Source organism: Mesoplodon mirus (genome assembly GCF_964341445.2).
Source record: "Mesoplodon mirus genome assembly, chromosome: 5".
NCBI lineage: Eukaryota > Metazoa > Chordata > Mammalia > Artiodactyla > Ziphiidae > Mesoplodon > Mesoplodon mirus.
This window is the reverse complement of record NC_138980.1, coordinates 108,963,486-108,985,493: the sequence shown is the minus strand read 5'-3', so window position 1 is coordinate 108,985,493 and position 22,008 is coordinate 108,963,486. Positions and strand designations below refer to the sequence as shown.

General features: G+C 39.8%; 1 protein-coding gene across 8 annotated transcripts in view; it reads right to left on the bottom strand.

The window, feature by feature from the left end:
* The window catches only part of ARB2A (ARB2 cotranscriptional regulator A), a 455,970-nt gene that overhangs the window by 17,522 nt on the left and 416,440 nt on the right, over window positions 1-22,008 (bottom strand). For 3 of the 8 annotated variants that reach the window (XM_082623474.1, XM_082623476.1, XM_082623479.1), the window contains one exon: window positions 14,131-17,197. The exons of the other annotated variants lie outside the window; for them this stretch is intronic. In XM_082623474.1, coding sequence (XP_082479600.1) covers window positions 17,055-17,197 — 143 coding nt within the window. In that variant the 3' untranslated portion in view covers window positions 14,131-17,054. Of the gene's footprint in view, window positions 1-14,130; window positions 17,198-22,008 lie in introns of those variants that run through there. 8 annotated transcript variants of the gene reach the window in all.

The window sequence follows — 22,008 nt, the reverse complement described above, 5'->3', positions numbered from 1 at the left end:
TCTCCCTGGGCCCTTCACCCCCCTTTGTGCGTTGGGTTTGAAACATGGGGGGTGGCCCAGGTCCGTTTCCCCCAAAGTGCCGGGAATCTCGATTTGCCCAGCGTTTGGGGCGTCCGCTCAAGGTGTTTCGGGCCCGTCCCAGCGAGCTGAGGCCGAGCCGGGCCAGCCCGGCGGTCATCCCGGAGCATCCCTCCCGCGGCACCGCCCAGCCGCCGCGGCCGCGCGTGGGCACCAAGGCCGAACAAAGGGCTCCGTGGGGCGCGGGGCGCGGGCACGTGACAGGCCCGGGCGCCGCGTCGCGAGCCCCCGCTGGGAGGGGCGGCTGACCCGGGGGTGCCGGGTAGCTTCCCGACATAAAAAGCGCTGCGGGCCTCGCGCTGGCTGCGCCGGGCCGCGCGCCGCCCGGATGAGAAGTACTTGTCTGGCTCCGCGTTGGAGAAGCCGCACGTCTCATCTCTCCAGCTCTTGCTTGAAAAGCACTCGGAAGAAACTGTGTGCGCGGGGAGGGCCGCGGGGTGGGCCGGGGCCAGGCTGCGAGGCTGAGGGGGGACCGGCCTGGGGGTGGATGGGAAGGAGGTGGAAGAAGTAGCTCCTTTCTGAGTGACAGGACTCCTTTTCAAAGAGCAAACGGGGAGGGGCGGGTGGGGAGAAGCTCCGCATACGCACAGGAGAATTTTCAAGGTTTCGAAGTCACTCCCCCTCCCCTCCCTTTAAAGACAGACATCTCTCTTTTTTTCTCTTCTTTTCTTTCCTTTCTTTTTTCTTTCTTTCTTTTTAAGGTAGGAAGTGCGTGTGCCAACGTGTCTTGGTGTATTTCAGGAGAAAGAATGATGCATTAAACTTTGAAAAAATCTTCTTGAGTTGGTAAAAATTATTGAAAACATTTTAACATGTTTTTGTGGACTCACTGACCAGAGTGGATAAGTCAAGCTCTCGGACAGAGGTCTTTAGTTAAAGATGATATGTTTGTTAGGGAAAGAAAGTTTCCCCTCACCCCAATAACAAAACCTATCACAGATTTACTTCTTACTAGAAAAGAGTGTGTCCTTTTTTGAACACCTCTAAGGTGTCAGATGCCTCTGAGAAATCAGGCTGGGCGAGTAGAGCTCATCACACACGCGCCGATTTTTAAAGCCTGCCTGGATTTATAACTTAACCTTAGAAACACGTTTATTATCTCCATTCTCAACCTCAGGTTTAAGAAAAATGTAGTGTTGGAGGACCATGCATGCCTTATAGAGGAGAAAACCTTCTTTTAAAAAAAGATTTAAACCCACAGTACCAGTTGTTTGTTGTTGTTATCATGATTATGATGGTTATTATGTCATCCCTCCTTTTTGCACTTGATCTGATGAGAGAACTTTTTAAAAGAGTGTGAAATGAAGGACACAAAGACAGTATATCAATGAAAAGAAGAAAGTGGCCCTTTTAATGAGAACTAAAGAAAACCCAAATGTAGATGAAGTGTACCGTAAAAGCTGCTTCAAAGTCCATCTTAATTCCCTTGGGCTCAGTCATCACAAACATGTGATAATTGGGAGTCCTGCATGGAGGTAAGGCAGCCATGGGCTGGGGATCATGCAGATGCACCTCCCTGCCCTCTAGTTCCAAATACATTTTAACCAAGAACTTGGAGACCTTACAGAACCCAGGTTTGGCTACTTAACTTTCAAATGCTATTTGCCCATTAAAGTAATATTTTCCTTCTTGAGTAACTGCGCTCACGAAGGGAGCTTCATCCTCCACCCCACCTCACCCCTCAGCAGGTTGGAATATGCTGGGCCATATTCTAGGTTGTGACTATTATTTTGTGATCAGCTCTATTTAATTTTCTATTTATTTTCGGACCTCAGCCTTTCTGGATCACAAAAGTCCCCACAAGCAACACAGCAATAAATCTGAACAAAAATAAGACAGATTTCCTCATCGATGTGTAATAAAGTTAAAGGACATTGTTTTGTCAGACAAGCGCTAAGTAGAAAATAAATCTCAGAGTCTGGGGAAACAAAACGGAGCGCTGCTGGCATGTGTGTAAATTTACTTTTAAAAGCAATAAATCAATGTTAAATTAAACAGCTGGGTACCCTGTCTAGGAGAAGTTTCCGTGTTTAAGAAGACCTTGATGGGAGAAATGTGCTATTTAATCAGACACCAATAACAAAAAAAGTTAAATTTTTATTGTGATCCAAGGCAAGACTGGCCTGGGAATGTCTCTGAACTTCAGAGAGGAAGAGGGGAAGAAGAGGCAGTGTGAATTGTGTCTACAGTTTCTATCTTCAGATCTTGACATATGTTTTCAGGCATAAGGAGGCGAGGAGGTTTCATAGAAATGTTTTAGGTGTTTTGTAAATTGTAGCTTAAGCTCCTTATTGGCTTAGGTTTGTTGGGTGGGTTATGATCTTTGTGGGATTTTTCTTCCTCTAACACTATAACCTGTGGAGATGTTTTACTGAGCACGTTGAGCATATTCTTATCTAACACTTCCTTGATTCTCATTGTGATTGTTTTGCACAGTAAATAGCAGAGTAGAAAATAAAGAGAATTGTTATTTCATATCTATTATGTCTTGCCTTTTTTCACTGAGAAGCTAACCTGAGACTGGAGTAGCAGTTAAAAACCAACTGGAATATTTTAATATTCATTTTTCTAAGGTTTTTGTTTGTTTGTTTGTTTGGTTGGTTTATTTTCACAAAACACTTAATTGGGAAAATTTGTATGTGTGGGGTTGGAGCAGGGGACAGAACAATAGAAAAGCCAAGCTCTGGCTCCGTAGTCTAAGAACAATGTGAATCGATGAGTTATTATAAAGACAATATTCAATAGCAGGAGATTAGGCGTAGTTTAAGGCTAACATGTACATACACGGGTTCCCCCACCACCGATCTTAAAATGAAATTCCAGAAAGAATCAACAGAAGTACTTTAGAAGGCAGACATGAGATGAACCCCTTAGCCTTTTGCATTCAGATCAACTGGTTTAAAAGAAAAATATGGGATTCTTGCCTATACAGAAACCAGCAAACCGTTCTTTACTTTCTTCATATCACAATCTCAGAAGCTGTGTTTTGTTAGCCAAGTTCCACAGAATATTCATATAATTAGGTAACATCATTCAAACCTAAAAGATGGGGAAAGTGCTGTTTTCCCCCTCAAGCTACAAACTAACAGGGATATTTGGCAGCATCTTGGCTACCTTTGACTTTTCTTCAGCCAAAGGAAATATCAAAGACCCGGTTGCCTAGAGAAGAATAAAGTTATGTTATTTATATTTTGAAGGTTGCATTCAGTTTCCATGACCAGTCGTGGCTTGTTAAGGAAATCTGTGTCTTATGCCACTCAGAGATGGCTCGAATTGTGTGTCAGGAGACGTCTGGGCAGCCTTGTAAACTCAGAATGACTTCTCAAATCCTGCTAGGATTTCCCAGCGATGTGCTTTCCTGTGTGCTGAAGCCCTGGGAGTCATGTCAGCCCAAGGTGAGCCTTTCAGGCACTGCTCTTTGTGCCCATCTGGAGAGGAAGGTGCAGAATTAGTTGGATGCTGCGCTGGTTTTGGAGGTGGGGATGGGGGGAACGGAAAGGCCGCTTGTTCTAATTAAAGACAATAAGCAAGCCTGTGAGGAGCTGTCCTTTAGCCTTAGCCTGAGGCAGAAAGGGTCTGTCTCACCTCAGTAGTCAAGTCTGTTTGAGCTGGTTTGTGGGGCAAAGAGCAGAAACCTGCAGGTAGCGCTGGGCTCAGGTGAGACTGGGCCAGTGGTTAAGTCGCAGCGAATGCATCTTTACCTCCCAATTCCCTAGTCGCTCTGTGCTCTGCGCTTGACTTTGATTCTAACTTTGCTTGCTAGATGGCGCTCGGTGTCTCAGGACCTTCCATTTCAGAATTAAAGCGGCTTTTTAGTTAGCACCGTTGTTCTCAACTAGTTGTGGGCATTTGATTAGCACAGTGCTGGTAACATTATCACCGCCCTTGTTTTTGTCACCCTTGTTCACTTTTTGATGAAGGTAGCGCCCAGGTGGGAGCTGCCCACCTTAATCCGTATAATAATAAAATTGAGTGAAACCCTGCACCTGAATTTAGGGTACATTTATGGCTCAATTATCCGTTCTGATGCATTTCAAAAAGCACTTTTGTAACTTTTCCTCCAGTAATCTGATTGAGGTTTTCAGGAAGAAGATAAATCAGCAGGTCCAGATGGTTATTTACCGTCCTTGAGGTTTACCACCAAGAGCTCACCTCCCGCTCCCACTACTATTACCTATTTCCATTTCAAGATGAGTTAAGCTAATCTTAGGGAACTTATTACTTTCATTTATCATTATGGCATGCCATTCATTGATTTTAAAGTATTACAATTTGTTTAAAGCCCAAATAACTACAATTCATGTCCACAAAGAAATGTGTTTTTATATTAGTAATAAAAGCTACCATAAAGCTTGTGAAGGGCTATTTGTGGATTCTAATGTATATTTATTTTAATCACTAGGTGATTCTTCTCAGATATTCAAAACACTTTTTAAAAAAACACTTCTTTGTGTTGAAGCACAAAGAGACAAAACCAATAGTTCTAAGTTTCTGATGGAAAAAAATTAAGATGAGCCAAAAGGACCTGTATGTTGTTTTGTCGAATGAAGATGTCACTTTCACAGCACCCATCGCTCTCAAACCATTGTGCGTCCCTTAAAGAAAAGGTTGCAGGTGAGGAAGAAAATGGAAAAAAAAAAAAAAAACCTTCTATGTAGATATTTTACAAACATTTTAACAAAAGAGAGTTTAACTTGCTACTTGCTTTTAGGATTTAGAGAGCTAATTTGTATAGAAATGTTCCATCTTTAGGAAAATCAATAACACTCAGAGCTGGGTGGTTTGGAAACCTTTTGTCAAACCTTGGCTGCTTTGGTGGAGAACCCCGCGGTCTCTCTTTAGGTGTTAGGCTGAAACTAGCGGGCGCTGAAAACCTAAAGCGGAAAATTTACAACTTGATCGGCCCCAGCCACAAACCAAAAAACCTGCTACTGGTGCAAACATATGTTCCAGATTAAGTTAGGCAAATGGCTCTCGTTTTCTCAGGGTTGAAAGTTGATCATGAAATTTCAAATTTGAGTCAGCTCTGCTTCCAATGGATCACCAGATCCTCAAACGCTTCTAAATCTCTCCTAACCATTTACTCAAGAGATTTCATATATTTTATTACCTTCTTGAGAGCTTAGTTTATAATCTCCTGCAAATTTAATCCAATCAGGTATTATTTTCCGGGAACACATCTAGTTTTAAAAGTTGGGTAAGTTGAAAACCAGGTGTATTCTCTTCTCTAATGTTAAACTGCTAGATAGCTAATGTGTGACTCAGTTGCTCTAATGCTTTTTCTATTTCTTCACATACAGCCTAACTTCAAAAAGCAGAAATTAAACTGCTGGATTTATTTTAAAGTTTCTTTAAAGTTTTATTCACCAGAGGCGTAGATGATATTTTTCACAGCATGAGACAAAATAAGAGAGTGTTACCCAAGCCTTTAATTATGTCAGGAAAGACAGAAATCATGATGTTTCTTTTAATGGGGGTAAATGTATTTTGCAACATCCCTGTGGTCATACAGCCATCTCCCAGCTCAGTCATTTGTAGACCAGTCTGGCTATTAAGATGTCTTGTAAGCTAGGTTAGAATCAACTCCCGATTCTCCAAGATGGCTAGCTCCCTGGGCAAGTTGCAGAGGATGGAGCCTGGCATCAGATACCTTGGGTCCCTTCCTATCTTGGGATAGGAAGACATTCCCTATTACCTACTCGAACTTGCATGATCATCCTGCAGATTTTAACCAATATTGTCATGTTGAAGTTTGATAGTTATTGTTTACATTTCTCCCTTCCCCAAGGGGTCTTGGAAAGTGTTTAAGAGATTATTGATTTCCAAGAAACCAAATAAAGAAAGCTATTCTTTTATAACATATGAAATACACACTTTAACTAAATAGGCAGTGTATATTTGACATTGACAAATGGGCAAGAGACAGGAAACTTATTTTAAAAGACTTTGAAGGAGGAAAAAAGTGGATAGGACAGAAACAACCCTCTAGAAGAGTGGGGTTGGAATTAAAGAAAAAGCTGGGATAAGGTGTGTGCTGCGGGGGGAATGGCCATGTATGCTGTAAAATGGTTTAAAGTTTCATCGAACACATGCAGGTGGTGAGCAAACATCACTGGAGAACCTCCTTTTCAGGGGGACCTAATCAGTATCACTCAGTGTTTTCATTGATTTGTCTTTTGAAAACAAGAAAATCAAGTTTTCTTGCACTTCTTTTCGCCACAGTTTTTTTCTGACAAAGTGGTCCTGAAATATCCACCCAGGTCTGGGAGTTTCTGATTAACATAGAATAACCCGGAAACATCATTCTGAAACTCTGTCAAGAATACACTTTAAAAAAAAAAGAAATTCCTGATTAATTAAATAGAGATCTTAGCCACCCTGTCTGCGGGTCATAAGGGAAATCGCCAGTGAAGGAAAGAGCTTCCCAAAAACCCAGATTGAAGGAACAAATGCTAGGCACCCAGGAGTTCAATAACTGCTCTCTATTCCACCCAAATCTCCACAAGTTCCCCACACCAACAGAGGAAAGTTCCATGTCCTTCTCCACACCTGATTCTCTTTCTTGTTCCTGAACCTCTGGAAGGTAAGAATGAAATATTCACTTATCCAAAGATGGAAACCCAGTTCATAGAATAAATTCCGTAAAAATACACCAACCAAAGACATTCAAACATTATGGAGATATTTCAGTTGTAGTTTCACAACTGGGAGGTGGATCCCCAGTCTAGAATATGCGAGTTTCCAAGTTACCATTATTCAACAGGTCCCCTTTGTTACCCTGCACACTTCAGCTGCCACAATGCATTTCCCTGGTTTTCATAGGAGGGTCGTGCGGCTAGTTAAAATAGCTCCCGGTGTGGCCGAGTTTCTCTTGTAGCACGGACTTGTCTTAGAATGTGGGCAAAACGACTCTTGAGACCACAAGAGTGACCAAACTATGAGAAAAAATTATCTTTGGGGATAACTCAGCAGTGACTTGGCACACTAAAAAGGGGGCAAAAATTTTGTGTAAGCAGCGCTGTGTGAGAAACCAGACTGAATCGTTAACCTATGAAATATTTAATAAAATATTTGTATGTCTTACGGGATAGAAAAATAGAGTGTTTTGAAGCTGAATTGCCACTAAGCTGAGGAAGTCACAGAAATTTGTCATTGTAATACTATGCTAAATAAAGAATCATTTTATCCTGAAAGGCATTGTAATTCATGTTACTATACAAAAGCAATTTTGTAATCGGTTTGTCGAGGCTATTTTAGAGGAGAGAAACTTCTTACTGTAAGATACCAGAATGCTCTCCCTTTTTCACTTTCCTGGCCCTTTCTGGTAAAGTTTGGATTAAGTTGATTTGAAACGATTTTTGTACAATCGATATTTTAATAGAAATTTGTTTTTGGCCGTCTTGCCTGCTCTAAATGTAATAGTCGGTTCAAGAGAGTAGATGATTAGAACAGGGTTCCAGAGGGAGGGAAGAGATTTCACTTCAAGTCCAACAAGTGAGGCAAGTTTCAATAAAGGAAGGCGCAATTTGAAATCTTTAAAAACTAGTCTTGTCTTCAGAGTGGCGACTTAAAGGTTGCTAGGGAGATCATGCAATGAAAAAGACACCACACGAAAGTGATCTTCCTTTATTGTATTTTGCTTAACCCGACAGTAAAAAGGAGAGCCAAAGAGGGAGACATGCCGAAATCTGGAGCTTGGAGTCGAGGTCTGAAAGTAGGAAAAGAGGTGGTGGTGGGTACTGAGCCAGACGATGCGCCCCCTTTTAGTGCTGTCAGATAAGTTTCTGTCAAGCTCTTTAGCGCGCCGCCGGCCGTGCGCCCGCTGCACAGCCACCTGCTACCGGGCGGTAATTAACCAGTACCTGGGCGCACCCGGGTGAGACGGCTCCAGCCACGGACAGAGCCGTGGGACCGAGGGCCCAGTGGGTCTGAACGTACAGCTCTTGGTCCACAGGTCTCTCGCGACAGAGATCACCAGCCCAGGGAGAATGGGCTCACAGTACAGAGCTCTTAAACCGGTGCCGGTACAGCTCTGGCCAGCTAAGGGGTGGTTGTGAGAAGTTGGCCAAAGAAAAGTTGTGGATAAGACTTCTGCCACGAAAATGACTGAGAGTGGCGCTGCTTTCATTATAAAGTAGATGCAAATTCGGGGAGCAGGCAAACGGTGTGTCAAATCTGTGGCACTCTAGTTAACACTGGGCACGGAGCAAGCAAGACTCTGCACCCACAAACTGTATACTTTTTAAACCCGTTGTCGCTTTGGGCTCAGATCCTAAGATTTCAAGCGCCAGTTTCCTATGGTGAGGGGGTGGTCGGAGAGAGCAATCAGGCGAGCGCCGGAACTTCGGGGTTCTGGCGGAGGGGAGAGGGAAGGGGGCGCGCTGGGTGCTGTCCATGGTGCTGGGAAGAACGCGGCTTCATTTCGCTTCATTTCGCTGCACCCAAACCGAGCTCAGGTGTTAAAGGGGGAAGAGAAACCGAGCACTCCTGCGGCTGGGATTTGATTTTCTTCCCATGAATGTGGAAAATACGCATATGGATGTACAATTTAAACAGCACTCTACGAGGGTTCTCCCCTATTTCTCAGCCTGCACTGCTGAGTCAGACAGCAGCGGTAACCGGTCATTACAGGACGGTTTCCTCCTTAAAGTGTTCCAATATTTCAAAGTAATGTAATAATCAATTCTTGACGTACCAAGTAAAGAGGAAGGCGGAAAGAAAAAAGGTGATTTGAGACTTAAACGTATCCAAAGGCACTTAGCTATTTCCAGGTTTGATACCGTATAAAAGCACAGCATGACTTAGCCTGTTAGATGATGAGTTTATCGAGAAAGTATTAAAAATACATAGATCCAATTTCATTTAAATAAATTTCTAAACTTCACGCTGGCCAAATACTGCAGTTATATTTTTTTGTTAGCAAAAATAAAAGGAGCAATTTATCTATTGTGTGTGTGTGTGTGTGTGTGTGTGTGAATTTGAAATGGTTGATTTCATTTTAAGTTCCAAAATGGTACTGTAACAACTGCATTCTCTTAAAACAGATTTGATTTCTTAAAAGACAGGTGCCCAGAAAGAAAGCAAGATGCAAATAGAAAGTATTTCAAAATTAGGATAAAGAACTAAATAGAAACATAGCTTACCTAGGAAGTAAATCACACTTTTGTTAAAAGAGGTGGGGAGGAGAGGGAGAGAGAAAACATATATAGGTTTTTACATATGTATAAAATACATGTTTTGTTTTGTTTTGAAAAAAGTTTATGTGTGTGTATATATATGTGAAATTATGTGACAAAATTTCAGGTAGAATATTACTATGTTTTGTCAACCCAGAAAAACAGGAAAACAATTTATCTTAATTATGTTAACCATGAAAAATCTTAGCCTTAGCAACTTGAATCCATGTGACAATGAAGAAGGAAAGGGACAAGAATTCAAACAGCTGACACAATGATCCGCAGCAACTGACAGCATCTCATCTGATATTTGATATCAAGCACTAGATCAATATTTGTGAGATCAATGCATTTTTAATGGTTTTCCTTTGAAACTGTATGAAAGCCAAATTGTGACACCCTGTGCTAGGGTTATTTTTAGATCTGGCTATTCCAGGGGATGATATTAAGTAATGTATTGAGGCAAAGCAAAAAACCAAAACCAAAACCAAACAAAAGAAAACCACCCACACAAACCCCCCCACAAAACCCCCAAACCAAAACCACTACAACAAACCATCAATATTTCATCAGTTGATAAATTCTGATTATCTAGGGACCCAGAGAAGGTGGGAACATTTACTGGAAAAAAGCCATTTTATGTAATTATAGTTAAAATAAGACAAAGAAGTAAACAAGCCTTTGGAAAATTATTTGGAGGTACATGAAGATGAACTGGATCATAGATACCTTTTTCAGGCACAATGGGATTAGGTGGTACTTGAGCAAAAAGAAATGAAAATGATAAAAAGAGAAAGCCCTTTCAGCTATAGGGTCAATCACCTCATGTGTGGAATTCTATAGGAAATAACAGATTTTTCTGTGTCTCAGGCAGAAGAGAAAACCGAGAACTCTATCTGAAACTCATAGCAAGGTCCCCACAAAGGTCAAATAGAGAAAAAAAAAAGTAATTAGGTATATGTACTGTCTATTATTTTCCTTTTAAGAGTTTATACATTAAAAATAAAATGCAAATTGATCTCAGAGGCACATAGGTCCCCAACTTAAAAATCTTTAAATTGTAACCTAGAAGGGTTCTACTCTTTTTCACTCTTTAATGCTTAGTCAGACAGCAACATTAACTCATTTGCTTACTAACTCATTATGTTTGACAAAAAAGCTAAACTTGTATTTATTTATTTGTTTTTACAGATTCAGTTTTGAGGAATTTTCACCCAGAGGAATCCAAGACAGCAAGCACCAGTTATTGGGGAGGTAGATGATGGGGTGGTGCAGAGGGAGTATAACTAGGTGAACATTTTGGAAGGACAGCAACAAGGTGAGGTGTGATGATTGTGGACAGTGCTCCTGATAAGCAGATGTTTAAGTTTTTGCACTAGAAGAGAAAGAAAGTGTCTTCCATTTGTAATTCAACTTTAGTTAAGAACTTGGGAGAGACTGGTTTCTCTTTTGCTTGAAATAATAGGAACATTTTAGAAAATTTCTGATGCCTGACCTAGAGACCTCTCCTCCCTCTCCAAGACAGAGAATAAAATACTTCAAAACCATGCAGTTCTTAAATTTTTTAGCTCAATGTTTCCTTTTTTCTAATGTTTTTCTTATGACAGTAAATTACCTGACAAAGAAACTGTCAATATATTCTTACTAACAGATCGCTTTAAATAAAACACATTGTACTATATGCTTTTAAATGAAATACAGACCTAAGTCCTTCTGCAGTAGAATTAAATCATGCACTTAGTATATTCCTTAAGAGGCTAGGTAAAAGCACATTTTCCAGGATTTTTAATAACTCCATAACGAAGAGTCACTCTCTGCATGTGTCTCTATGTTCTAGTTTATTTCAGGTCTGGCAGATTGCCTATAAACTAAAAACACCAACAGTTTGAATCAATTTTTCTTTAATGAAATAAAGCCAACCTTAAACACTGATACACATTACATACAGATAATTTACAGATGCAAATGAACTTGAGGCATTCAAAAATATTTATTACAAAGCCTTGCAGAATTTGAACATGAAAAATTTATTTAAAAGAAAATAAGTTTACAAACAATCCTGGTGACCAACATATACGGAGTACCTACTATGTTACCAGCACTGAAAAGACATACACATACTGTATATGTTGTCTATCCTGGTGGAATGGCCATATGTACCCCATGGATGGATATGTGTATGCATGTGTGTACACATACATACAGACATCTATGCATATATACATATATACATATTTTCCTATTAGGTCTTTAAAAAAAACCCCTGAGTATTTCATAGAAGGAAATGAACTTCATATTCAATTGTAGTTAATTTGGGCTTCATTTTGGCTAATCATAATTTGGCCAATAATTTTTTTCCTGATAGCATGAAGGACAGTACTTAGAATTTAAAAGTTTAGTGTTCCAAAAATGCTGCTCTTCTTAAGCCACTTTGAAGTAATGCTAGTGAGACTAAGATCCAGATCTACATGTTAATCTCTAGTTTTGCCTTCAAACAGAATTCAGTTACAAAGAACTTGGAAAGATTTTGAATCTATTCAGGAGAGGAAAACGCTTTAATTTTCTGAGGAGTAAAAACTCCCCAAGAAACTTCATATAGCTTCTTAGATTTTGCTTAGCATATGTGATAAAACATTGATTGTTGCAGTTTGGTGACCCATGAAATTTGGGGGTTAGTTTTCTCTTCAGACCAGAGCATATAATTATGCAAATAAAGAGCTGTCACTGATCTAGTGAAATACTCACAAACACATGCACTCTGAAATTGGACAGAAAAGTGAAAATGGTTGGTGATGTGATGGTGCCATGGTTTGTTTTCCTGCCAAGTTTCTATCCAAGTTCATTATTCAAATTGTAAACTTTAAAAAGAGACATATCATTCTTGGGGTGTTGGTTATCTTTTCATTTCAGATTCTTTGTATTGGTACTGCAGGCTGGCTACAAAGTACAGTTCAACATTATTTTACCTATGACAGTCTCCCATATTACCCAATGTATTAGCCAAGGAAGAAAAAGTGGAATGATCTGGAAAGAAAGATGCAGGGCCTCTCTAGATTTCTTTTCTAGAAACATGTTTCAAATAGAACTCAACTCCAACAATACAAAGAATATAGTGAAAGGTTTTTTACAAATCTCAAGGCAAAGGACTGGGAAAAGTTGCCTGGAAGGCCTCATGGATTAAGTCAAATTTCCATTTTCAAGCTTTTTTCCATTCAAGGGGAAAAGACTGGTCACTGCATGATATCCACTTAATGGTCAAGCTTTCAGTACGATTCTCTCCTATCTAGCAATTAAAGCCCACTCCATAATATTTGGTTACTTTAACCTTTAAGGTTCATTTATAATTACCACTCCTCTAAAACCTTTGTGCTAAGAATTAACAAGAGTTCTTCAATGTAACCATGCTCTTTGGCATCAAGGTCTCCCAATTCCAAAGTTACCATTGCGAAGGCTGTTGCATAATTTCAGATGTCATGGAGAGTCCCACTGATGAAATCTGAGAAGGCTCATGTCAGACCACTGACTGCTAAAGACATCACTACATGAAAGATCAGTGGTGTGAAACTTTAAAAACATCGATCCAAATGAATCAATTAAATCAACATTCATCTCTCCTAAGTGTGAGGTTTAAAACTATCATTGTTGCCTTTTTTTTTTATCCTACATAGATTTCGAGATAAACGCTGGAATGCTTTGATGGCTACTTCTATTCTCGAATCTCTGTTAATCGACTTTGTGCTATTTCCCTCTTTTCAACATCTTCCACTTGGTGTACATTCTTTACTTTTAGTACAGTGCATGACAGTTGCAATGCTTTAAATCTAAAACCGCCTAACAAAGCTAACGCTTTAGGTAGGGTAGCTTTAAGCTCTGTGAAGTGTTGATTAAAAACCCTTTCCCAGACTCAAACTGATCTTTTTGGAGATTAATAGAATATTAGATAAAAGGAAGACGAACAATTCAAGAGACTCCCACTCAGTCACACTATACAAGGAAGGAAGGAAGGAAGGAAAGTATTCAATTTTTGAAAGGGAGTACCTCCTGGAGTCTTTTATTTTATATTATTATACCTCCTAATAAGTAATCATAAAATAACCACTACTATTATCCTTTTTTTGCCACCCATATTTCAAAAATGAGACTATATCACATTTATTTAAAGACATTTTTCTCTACAAAGGCATAGGGAAAATTTTTGAGAAAATTTTAGCCTTTCTGTAATAGTAATCTTTCTTAAATGAACCAGGATTACAGACACCAAAAGGAACCTGTCAGTCTACAGTTACAAACTATGATTCCAACCGGAGACACACATGTGTCTGGACTGCAACCCCAGATAATCCAGAGAAAAATGAAAAAATCTAATTTATTAGCACTGATAATACAGTTAACATATTTTGTCACCCACACTCTCTCAAAAAAGTTACAGGTTTTAAAGAAGGAAAAGCTGTGAAATAAACATAAACAAGGTATTTTCAGATTAGATGTACTACATCAAGGACCTATATAGGGATTTGGGAGCAATTTAACCTCAACAGAGTCCTTTTGGAAAACACAATTGTTTACCGTATACAGTAAAGTATATTTTATAAAATGATAGTTTAACAACGGGTTCGAATTTCCTTGTAGCTAAGGAGATATTTTAGGTCTTAAAAACAAATATCTTTTAAAAAGCTTTGTGAAAGTTCCAAGGTAAATACTGACTCAACTGAAGTTAAGATATTACCTTACAGCAACAATAATAGTAATAATAAATAACTATAAGGTTTAAAATATTGATAAATGCTGTCCCATCATTCTTATTAAGTTTCTGCTTTTATTGACCTCTGTGAGTGATTAAATGAGCTTCTGAACAAGAATAATAAGTCACCGGATATTGGGAAAATTGTTTTTATTTTAAAATAGTAAACAGAAATATATAATATATAGGAAACTCCTGTGCTTTAGTTTCCTTTTCTTTTGGTATAAACAATAATGCAATCCAAGTTGAAGCACAAGGCAGAAACTTGAGAAAAGAACAATTAATACAAGAAGATCTCCCCCCCCCCCCCGCCTTCAAATATCCATGAAAACTTTTAACGGCTGTATAGTTAAGTACCTTTAGAAAGCTCCAAAGCCAGTATCTGGCTTTTAAGTTTTAACAGTTCTATTCTGAACCTTAGATTGATCAACAACTCCTTGCTTCCCATTCCACTTCCTCTAAGGACTCATTATATAATTCAAAAAAAAAAGAAAAAGAAAAGCCCACTTCCTAACTTTAAACCTCTACTCTCCTGAAAACTTGTCTTAAAGAAACCAAAATGGGAGAGCAGAGCAGAAACATTGTTAACCCTTGTCTCGTCCAAGCAGGCGGGCTACTACCAACTGACTGTTGTTATTCCAGGAAAACTGAGGTGAAAATAATATTATATTTATACCAACAAACCCATAATCAACAGGTTAAAAGATTCTACATTACAAGGAATCTTATCAGTAATCAGTTGGAGGTCTGGGACGGGTTGCCTAGTTCCCTCTGGGTTGCAAGAGCGCAGATCCACAAGTAGAAATTACATTTACACAACTTAAGTTTGCAGATAGCTCTCTATAGATAGTTAAACAAGGCCTAACAACCCAGTAGTTTTAAAGTATTAAAGGCAACTAAGCAGTGATGTACTCTAGTTACAAGTGAAGGTTTTTTAAAAAAGAGGGGTGAGAAAACTGAAGAGAAGAAATAGGAGTGATCTGGTTTATAACCTGAGCATATTTGCTCTAATTCAGCTGCAGAAGCTTCACAAATTGAGTACTGTACAAGTGCTGATTTTAAAAAATGCAATAAAATTAGTTTCTTGTGAACATTTTCATATTCTGAAAACAGCACACAATTCATAACACTTGGAAAAAATATATTCAATCCACATCAATTCTCAAATCCTCTCCGTGGAAGGTACCATTATTTTACACAGTTCACTATTACTTCTAAAACAGAAAAGACTGCAGAGCAACATGCTCGACATTGCTGGGGTTACACATTTTAAGCCACCCAAGGAATTGGATAAAATGACATTTTGCTTTTTCCTCCTCTGTTGTTTCTGCTAAAATAACATCGAAAGATATGCATATAAGATTACTGAAAGAAAGATCACCTTAATTTACCATCATTAAAATTATGAGAACTAATTAATGCACTTGTGTACCAAACACAGATACTACCAGTTTTAAAACTTGCTGAAATCGGTTCCTAGTATAAAAACATTTTATCCATGAGGTGGTTATTTTAAGTTATTTTTCTGAGGAGTCAAACAGTTCTAAGTTATTTTGGGTACATTTTATCGTGTCCTCAAATAAGGCAGGCATATTGTTGCGTATACTTTAAAAAAGGATGAAAAAATACTAAATTCAGATCTTCAGATCCTCACTTATTAGAAGCAGAATCTTCACTAGGTAATTAAATTCTACAAGTAATTTAAAAAGTAATAATGTTAAGATTTAACTTGTGAATTTAAAAGTCAGCAAAATCTTAACTTATTTTACCTCATATTTCACAGAGTTGGCCAGATCCTAGCTGGGTTAAAATACTTAATTGTTGAAACTGTAAGGCAAAACCTTACAGAGGAGGTGGACTACTACGAATTATACCATTGGATTGAGAGGAGAAAAGTCTTTCACACCAGGTCTTTCCCTTTCTGTTGAAGCAGAAAACTAAAAGAATCATTTTAGCCCCACTAAGCCTTTCAGAAGGAAAAGGTTCAAGCGCACAGATTCCTTTTCCTTACGACGATAAAAAATACTTTCCCTAAAAAGGTCTAACTCTATGAAAGCTCAGAATAGACCACTCTACTTAGGATTAACAACAACAAACTTCCTCCACATTAAGATTTAAACAAAACTTAAGTATGCTATCTAAATTACAGTGCTACCCAACACACCTTATATATTTTAAAAAGTAAATTCTAATGATAAAGTTGGAAATTCCCTTGAAAATGAAACCTTTCCCACATGTACTTAAAAGATTTGCTCATCATTATGTTTTGGTTTAAACAATCTCTTCTGAAATTAGAGACTTGTGTAAAGTCTCGTATTCAATTGGCAAGGTTTTCAGCGATAACGTGGATTGGGTACTTTATAGATTTTTTTAATGCAGTTTTTCTTCTGGTCTCGAAATGAAAATAGATCGTTAGGGAGAGAACAATTTGCCCTCCCCAAACTACACAGTACATCACGGAATTCACGTTATGAATTTAAATTTGGCCTGGGAGGCGGGGGACTTCCTTAAAAAAAAAAAAAAGACATAGACGCCCTTAGGGAAAAAACTGCTTAAAACGGGAGTTTTAAGTCTAGAATAAAAGTTTTCTTCGGTTCGGTTCGGGGGGGAACAAAAAATGGACATGAATCAGGGGGAAGGGGGGCCGGGGGAGAGGAGCGGAGCGGCGGCTACGTGGCTGCGGGCGGTAGGACCGCGCAGACGCCCCTCGCCCCGCAGCACCGGCGCGGGCTCCATCGGGGCAATTAGAGGCGCGCCGGCCGCGCCGGGCAGGGCGCTGTCGGCCTTAATCTGCGCGCTGACGGGCAGCGCGAAGCCCGAGCACAGCCCGCAGGAAGCACGACCAGTGAACCCATATTGCTTTGACAGTTGCACTCATCTAGAAATAATGCAAAACGCTATTTAGATGTATATATCACGACCCTGTGCTCTAGGAAGAAAACAATCTAATGAGGGGCTGGGAGTCTGCTCGCCGACAACAGGCGGTGGGGAGACGTGTGGATGCATATGCTCGAGTGTGCTTCCTCGGCTTCCCCTCCCCCGTCTCGCTCGCTCTCCTCTTACAGCTCTTCGTGCTTTATTCGGTGGGAGCGCCGCGTCAGAGTCGGCTTCAGGGAACTGGTCTTTGCCTCAGAGGCTTCGGTAAAGAACTTGAAAATAGACGGGAAGCTCTTCCAGGAAGTTAGCTCGTGACGGTCGGTGCCTGCAAAATGCACAGATTCAGTTACGAGGTGGCCTCTCGTGCTGCCGGCGCAGGTGGGACAGGACAGCCGGGCTCTGCCGAGGCCCAGGCCGCCGGTTCTCTGTCCTCGAGCCCGCGCCCTCTGCGCCGCGCCCCGCCCCGCCCTCGGAGCTCAGCCCCCACCCCTCCAGGGCGCGCGACCCCTAGGGACCACACCTGTACCTGAGGGTTCACGTGGCCCCCAGGGCTTGGAGGGAGGCTGCGGCCCACCGACTCCGCGTCTCCGCTGGCGGCGCTCGGGGTGGCGATCCCGGAACTCCGCCGCCTCCGGCCTGAGCCCCTAGCACGTCCCCGACGCGCGGCCGCGGCCGGTCCTTCCTCGCGGTCGCCCGAGGCGCGGCCGGCGGCCCCCGGGGCCCCAGCCCCTCCGGGCCAATCGAGGCGCTGGGCGGGAAGGGCCACTCCCTCTCCCGCCTCGAAACCACCCACTTCCCCAGGCTGGGCGCGCGCGGGGATTGGTTTCCCCTGCGCTCGGAATCCGGCTTTTGCACCCTCCGCAGAGCACCCACGTTTCTTTGCTTCCCAAGAGAAAGAAACAAGTTGGATTTTAGTGTCCTAGGAGCCTACATTTTTTTTTTTAAACGGGTTTTAGGGGACAGTCTTAGAAAAGCTAAAAAAAAAAAAATGTTTCAAAGCAGTGACTACTGAAAGAGCATCTAGGCCTCCTATTTTGTCAGGAGGAATTCAACTCACAAAATGCAGGTTGTCAATTTATGGAGTTATTTTATTTTACTACAGCTTCTTTCTGTGGCTTCAATTTAACACTAATGTACAGATTTTTCAAATAAAATCTTTCTTCAGTTTTAAGACAGGTAAAAAATAACACTGATGTAGACGTAAGAACAGATGAGGACATGAATCTGTTTTTGACTCCCTGTGAGAGCTTATATCATTTAACTAATAGTTTTAAAACGGAACACTTTTTAAATTAAAAAATAAAAATAATAATAACAAAGACTCTCCCGTAGAAATAATGAGTGAATAGATTTTAAACGGTTTAAATCTCTTCCTAGATCACTCAATTATGCAGAGAGACACTGTCTGGAAGTCTCTGGATTCGGGGCCTCTGTCTGATACTTTAACATTGTTAATGATAATTCTTTAGTCTGTAATAGTAGGTCATTGCTATGGTTACTCTACAATGGTGCAACACTTTGCTTTCCCCTTCAGCTATTCGCTGAGACCTGGTAACCACATTTGTTGCCTAGCAACAGTTTTGTGACAGTATCACAATCTGGGAGTTACAACAATAAGGATGCTATGGCTGCCTCGACCAGAGAGCAGAAAGCTATAGTCTGTGCATGTGACTTAGCTGTGGGAGCTGGCCTTACTAGAGAACCCCTCTTTTAACAGGTGCCCTCAGAAGGATGCTCTCTATCCTCCTCTCCTCTGCAGACTGGCCTAATGAACCTGCATTTGGAACAAGATCCAGTACTGAAGTCATATCCTTGAGTTACATCCCCCAACACTACTGTGTTCAGACTAAAACATGAGGTCCTTTTTCTATTTGCTTACTCAGTTTGGGCAAAATTCAATGTTAGTCAGTGGAAGACAGAGATGAGTGCAGGTTTATCCTGGCAAATCCTAAAGTGCCTGACTGGATTTTGACAAGTCAATAGAATTCTCGGGAAAAAATTATACAAATGCCTGCCTTTATCAATAGATGTGTAAAAATTCAAGTTCTTTAAAAATATATGTAATATCCAGATATTTATTGTTAGTATATAATTTTCACTGACGTATTCAGATAACAGTCTTAAAGACTTCCTTTGAATTTGGAGGCATCTGTATTCTCCAAACACAAAAGAAGTTTGTGAGCAGTTCTAGATAAGCTCAGACATACCTACTTTAAATAATATTGTGTGGGTATGTTTAGAAGGGAGCCCAGTTTCTGGATAGGTTTATGAAATGCCCATCCCTGTTTTCTATAGTGCTTGTAACTCCAGTTTCATTTCAATAATAATTACTAATAGCACTTATAATGAAAAAATATTTTAAAGTCAATGGTATTGACTCTTCTCAGATGCATACTACATGGAAACACCCATCCCCAAACACAATAGGAAAAAAAAAAGGTGTTAATCGTCTCTTTTCCTTCTCATTTCCCAGGCTTCCAGGCTCATTTGGCATTTCCTCCATAGTGATCACACTTACACTTCCTAGTATTACCAAGGCTATGATCAATTTCTAAGCTTTCTCAGGGAGCTCTTCTCATAATTCCTCCCACCCCCTGAAAACCAATTCAATGTATGAATCTAGAGGGACCTAAGGAGTCAATGGTCTGAAGCAATTTTAACTCCTTTATTTTTTTCTTTCCTGGTGACAATCTTTCTGAAGGATGGACAAATTTCCCAGGTGATAAAATCACTACAAAGGCTTTTTAGTTTTAGCTTATGATGACTCTCTGCTTGATTAGTGCTGGGCTGAAAAGACCAAAGTCCCTGAGATAACTGAGGACTTGCACTGGCTCTCAATATTTACCCTTGCAATTTAAGAGTATAAATAATGAGAGTGTGTGCTCTGTCAGAGGAAGGGAAATTGCTAGGAGTAAATTAATAAGCAAGGTGGGTTAGAAACTGAATTATAGAGAATGGAATGGGAGAGGGAGAATCCTCCCTAAACTAAGGAGTGGTAACATAAATATCTTATACAAAAATGGCTTTCTTTTCTAAATTACTGAAAGTAGATTTTTAATAATTTTAAAACAGCATTTGGAAGGTAGTTGCATGTCCATCTGGGGCTGCGTATACACATTTCAAGAACATGTTTGGAGACCATTTTTGAAAACTCGGGGCCAAAGTTCAATGAAAATATTCACAAATTAATATGACTATCCGCCCATAGCAATGATAAGAGAATGGAAACGTTTGACAGCAGCTTTCGAATACTTAAAAGATATACAACTTTAGGGGAATTTCTTCCATCAGGATGGAAACACTAGGCCATTACATTATCTATTCATAAAATGATATAAAAGGGGAAAGTTTAGGCTAACTAAAAAAGCAGCCATTTATTAATAACCTGCAATTATGTGTAGGTAACATGGAAACTAGTCCATTTAGCACTAACTATGTTTTTGTATTTGAAGGAGATAAACATGGTTTTATAGTCAGGACCTGGTCTTTCCTCTGCCACAACTTTACCCTTATCAAAAGCTCCTCTTCTTAGGGACTGTGATCTTTTTTCTACTTTTCAAACCCCCATTTCCCTAATCTAAGTTGTTTCCACAATGTAGGAAATAAAGGGTTTTCCCTGGTTAATTATCTGCCATGTTCTCAGGGAATGATTTTTGTATCCTCTTGGATTGGCAGGCTTGTTCTTACTGGATAATTCACCTTTGGGGCAAAATAAATGTGCACAATCTCAGTTCTTTATTACAAAAAATTGCCTTTGCTCAGTCATAATCAGTGGTTCTTAATGGGCATGGTAGTGGCCTCTGGAGCATTGTGGAAATTTGTAGGAAAGTTTCTGGAGGTCGGGACAATTGGGAGGAGCTATTGGCATTTAGTGGGAGAAGGCCAGGGAGGTGGACATCCTTCAATTTGCAGGGCATTACAGCACATGAAGAACTGTTCTGCATTACACATGGTTTTCAAATGTTTCACCAGCTACTCATGTAGTTGAAAAACCTGTTTATGATTATATGGGCTTAGAATTTAGATCTGTTTAACAAATAATCTCACAGTACTTTTGGCATGATTTTAATACACACGGAATTTTCCAGGAATCCAGCTACCATGTAAACTGAAGGAATTTTGTACTTTATGTTGTTCAGCATATTACCAAGAATGGACTGCCATATGAGAAAATCTCATCACTGATGGCCTTGTTGCCCACAGTACTTGAGCCACCAATAAGCACACCTGCACCAGCCTGCATTTGTAGATGTGGAATTCCTGGTGATTCTATACACAGGACCCATGCAGATTTTCCTGAGCACTTTAAATATTGATATATATATTACTCTTATTATGAGTTATTTTTCTTTTATTTCCTTCATATGTTAACTAGAGGAATACAATAATTTAGCAATCTTGTAAGTAGGTGAATTATGTTATCTCGAATTTATTTCAGGATAGTAAAAGCACGGTGTAATATTTATTTATTTTTTATTAAAAATTTTTTATTTATTTATTTGGCTGTGCCAAGTCTTAGTTGCGGCATGTGGGATCTAGTTCCCTGACCAGGGATCGAACTAGGACCCCCTGCATTGGGAACACGGAGTCTTAGCCACTGGACCACCAGGGAAGTCCAATATTTATTAAAATAGTATGTTTTTAGATGATAAGGGTTAGCTTAAATAAAAATGAGTAGTTAATTCTTTTTTATTACATTAGAGATTAATTTATCTATAATCTGAACCCTACTTATAGCTAGCTCTTTTATCCTTATACAGAGTAGAAATGCCTTTTACTTCTCTTAATTAATGTTTCTTCCACAAATTTCTGGAAGAATAATGGACCCAACTTCCCTTCTGACTACAGTCACATTAAACAGATCACATCAACAATAAATGTCACTACTATAAAAACTATTTAATTTATAAGGAAATTCTGTTTCATAGATTAAAAATAATTGTGGTTGGAGAAGATCTTGGCATTTTTGTCAACGATGTTATTCACTGTGAAATAACCAAAAGGTAGTGGACAGGGGATCTTCCAATTAAAATACTACACTGAATATTTATTCTTTATCTATCAATTGTTTTTAAAAATGAACTACAGCAAATTTCAAAGAGGTAGTGATAGCACAAATGTTCAAAAAGATTAGAA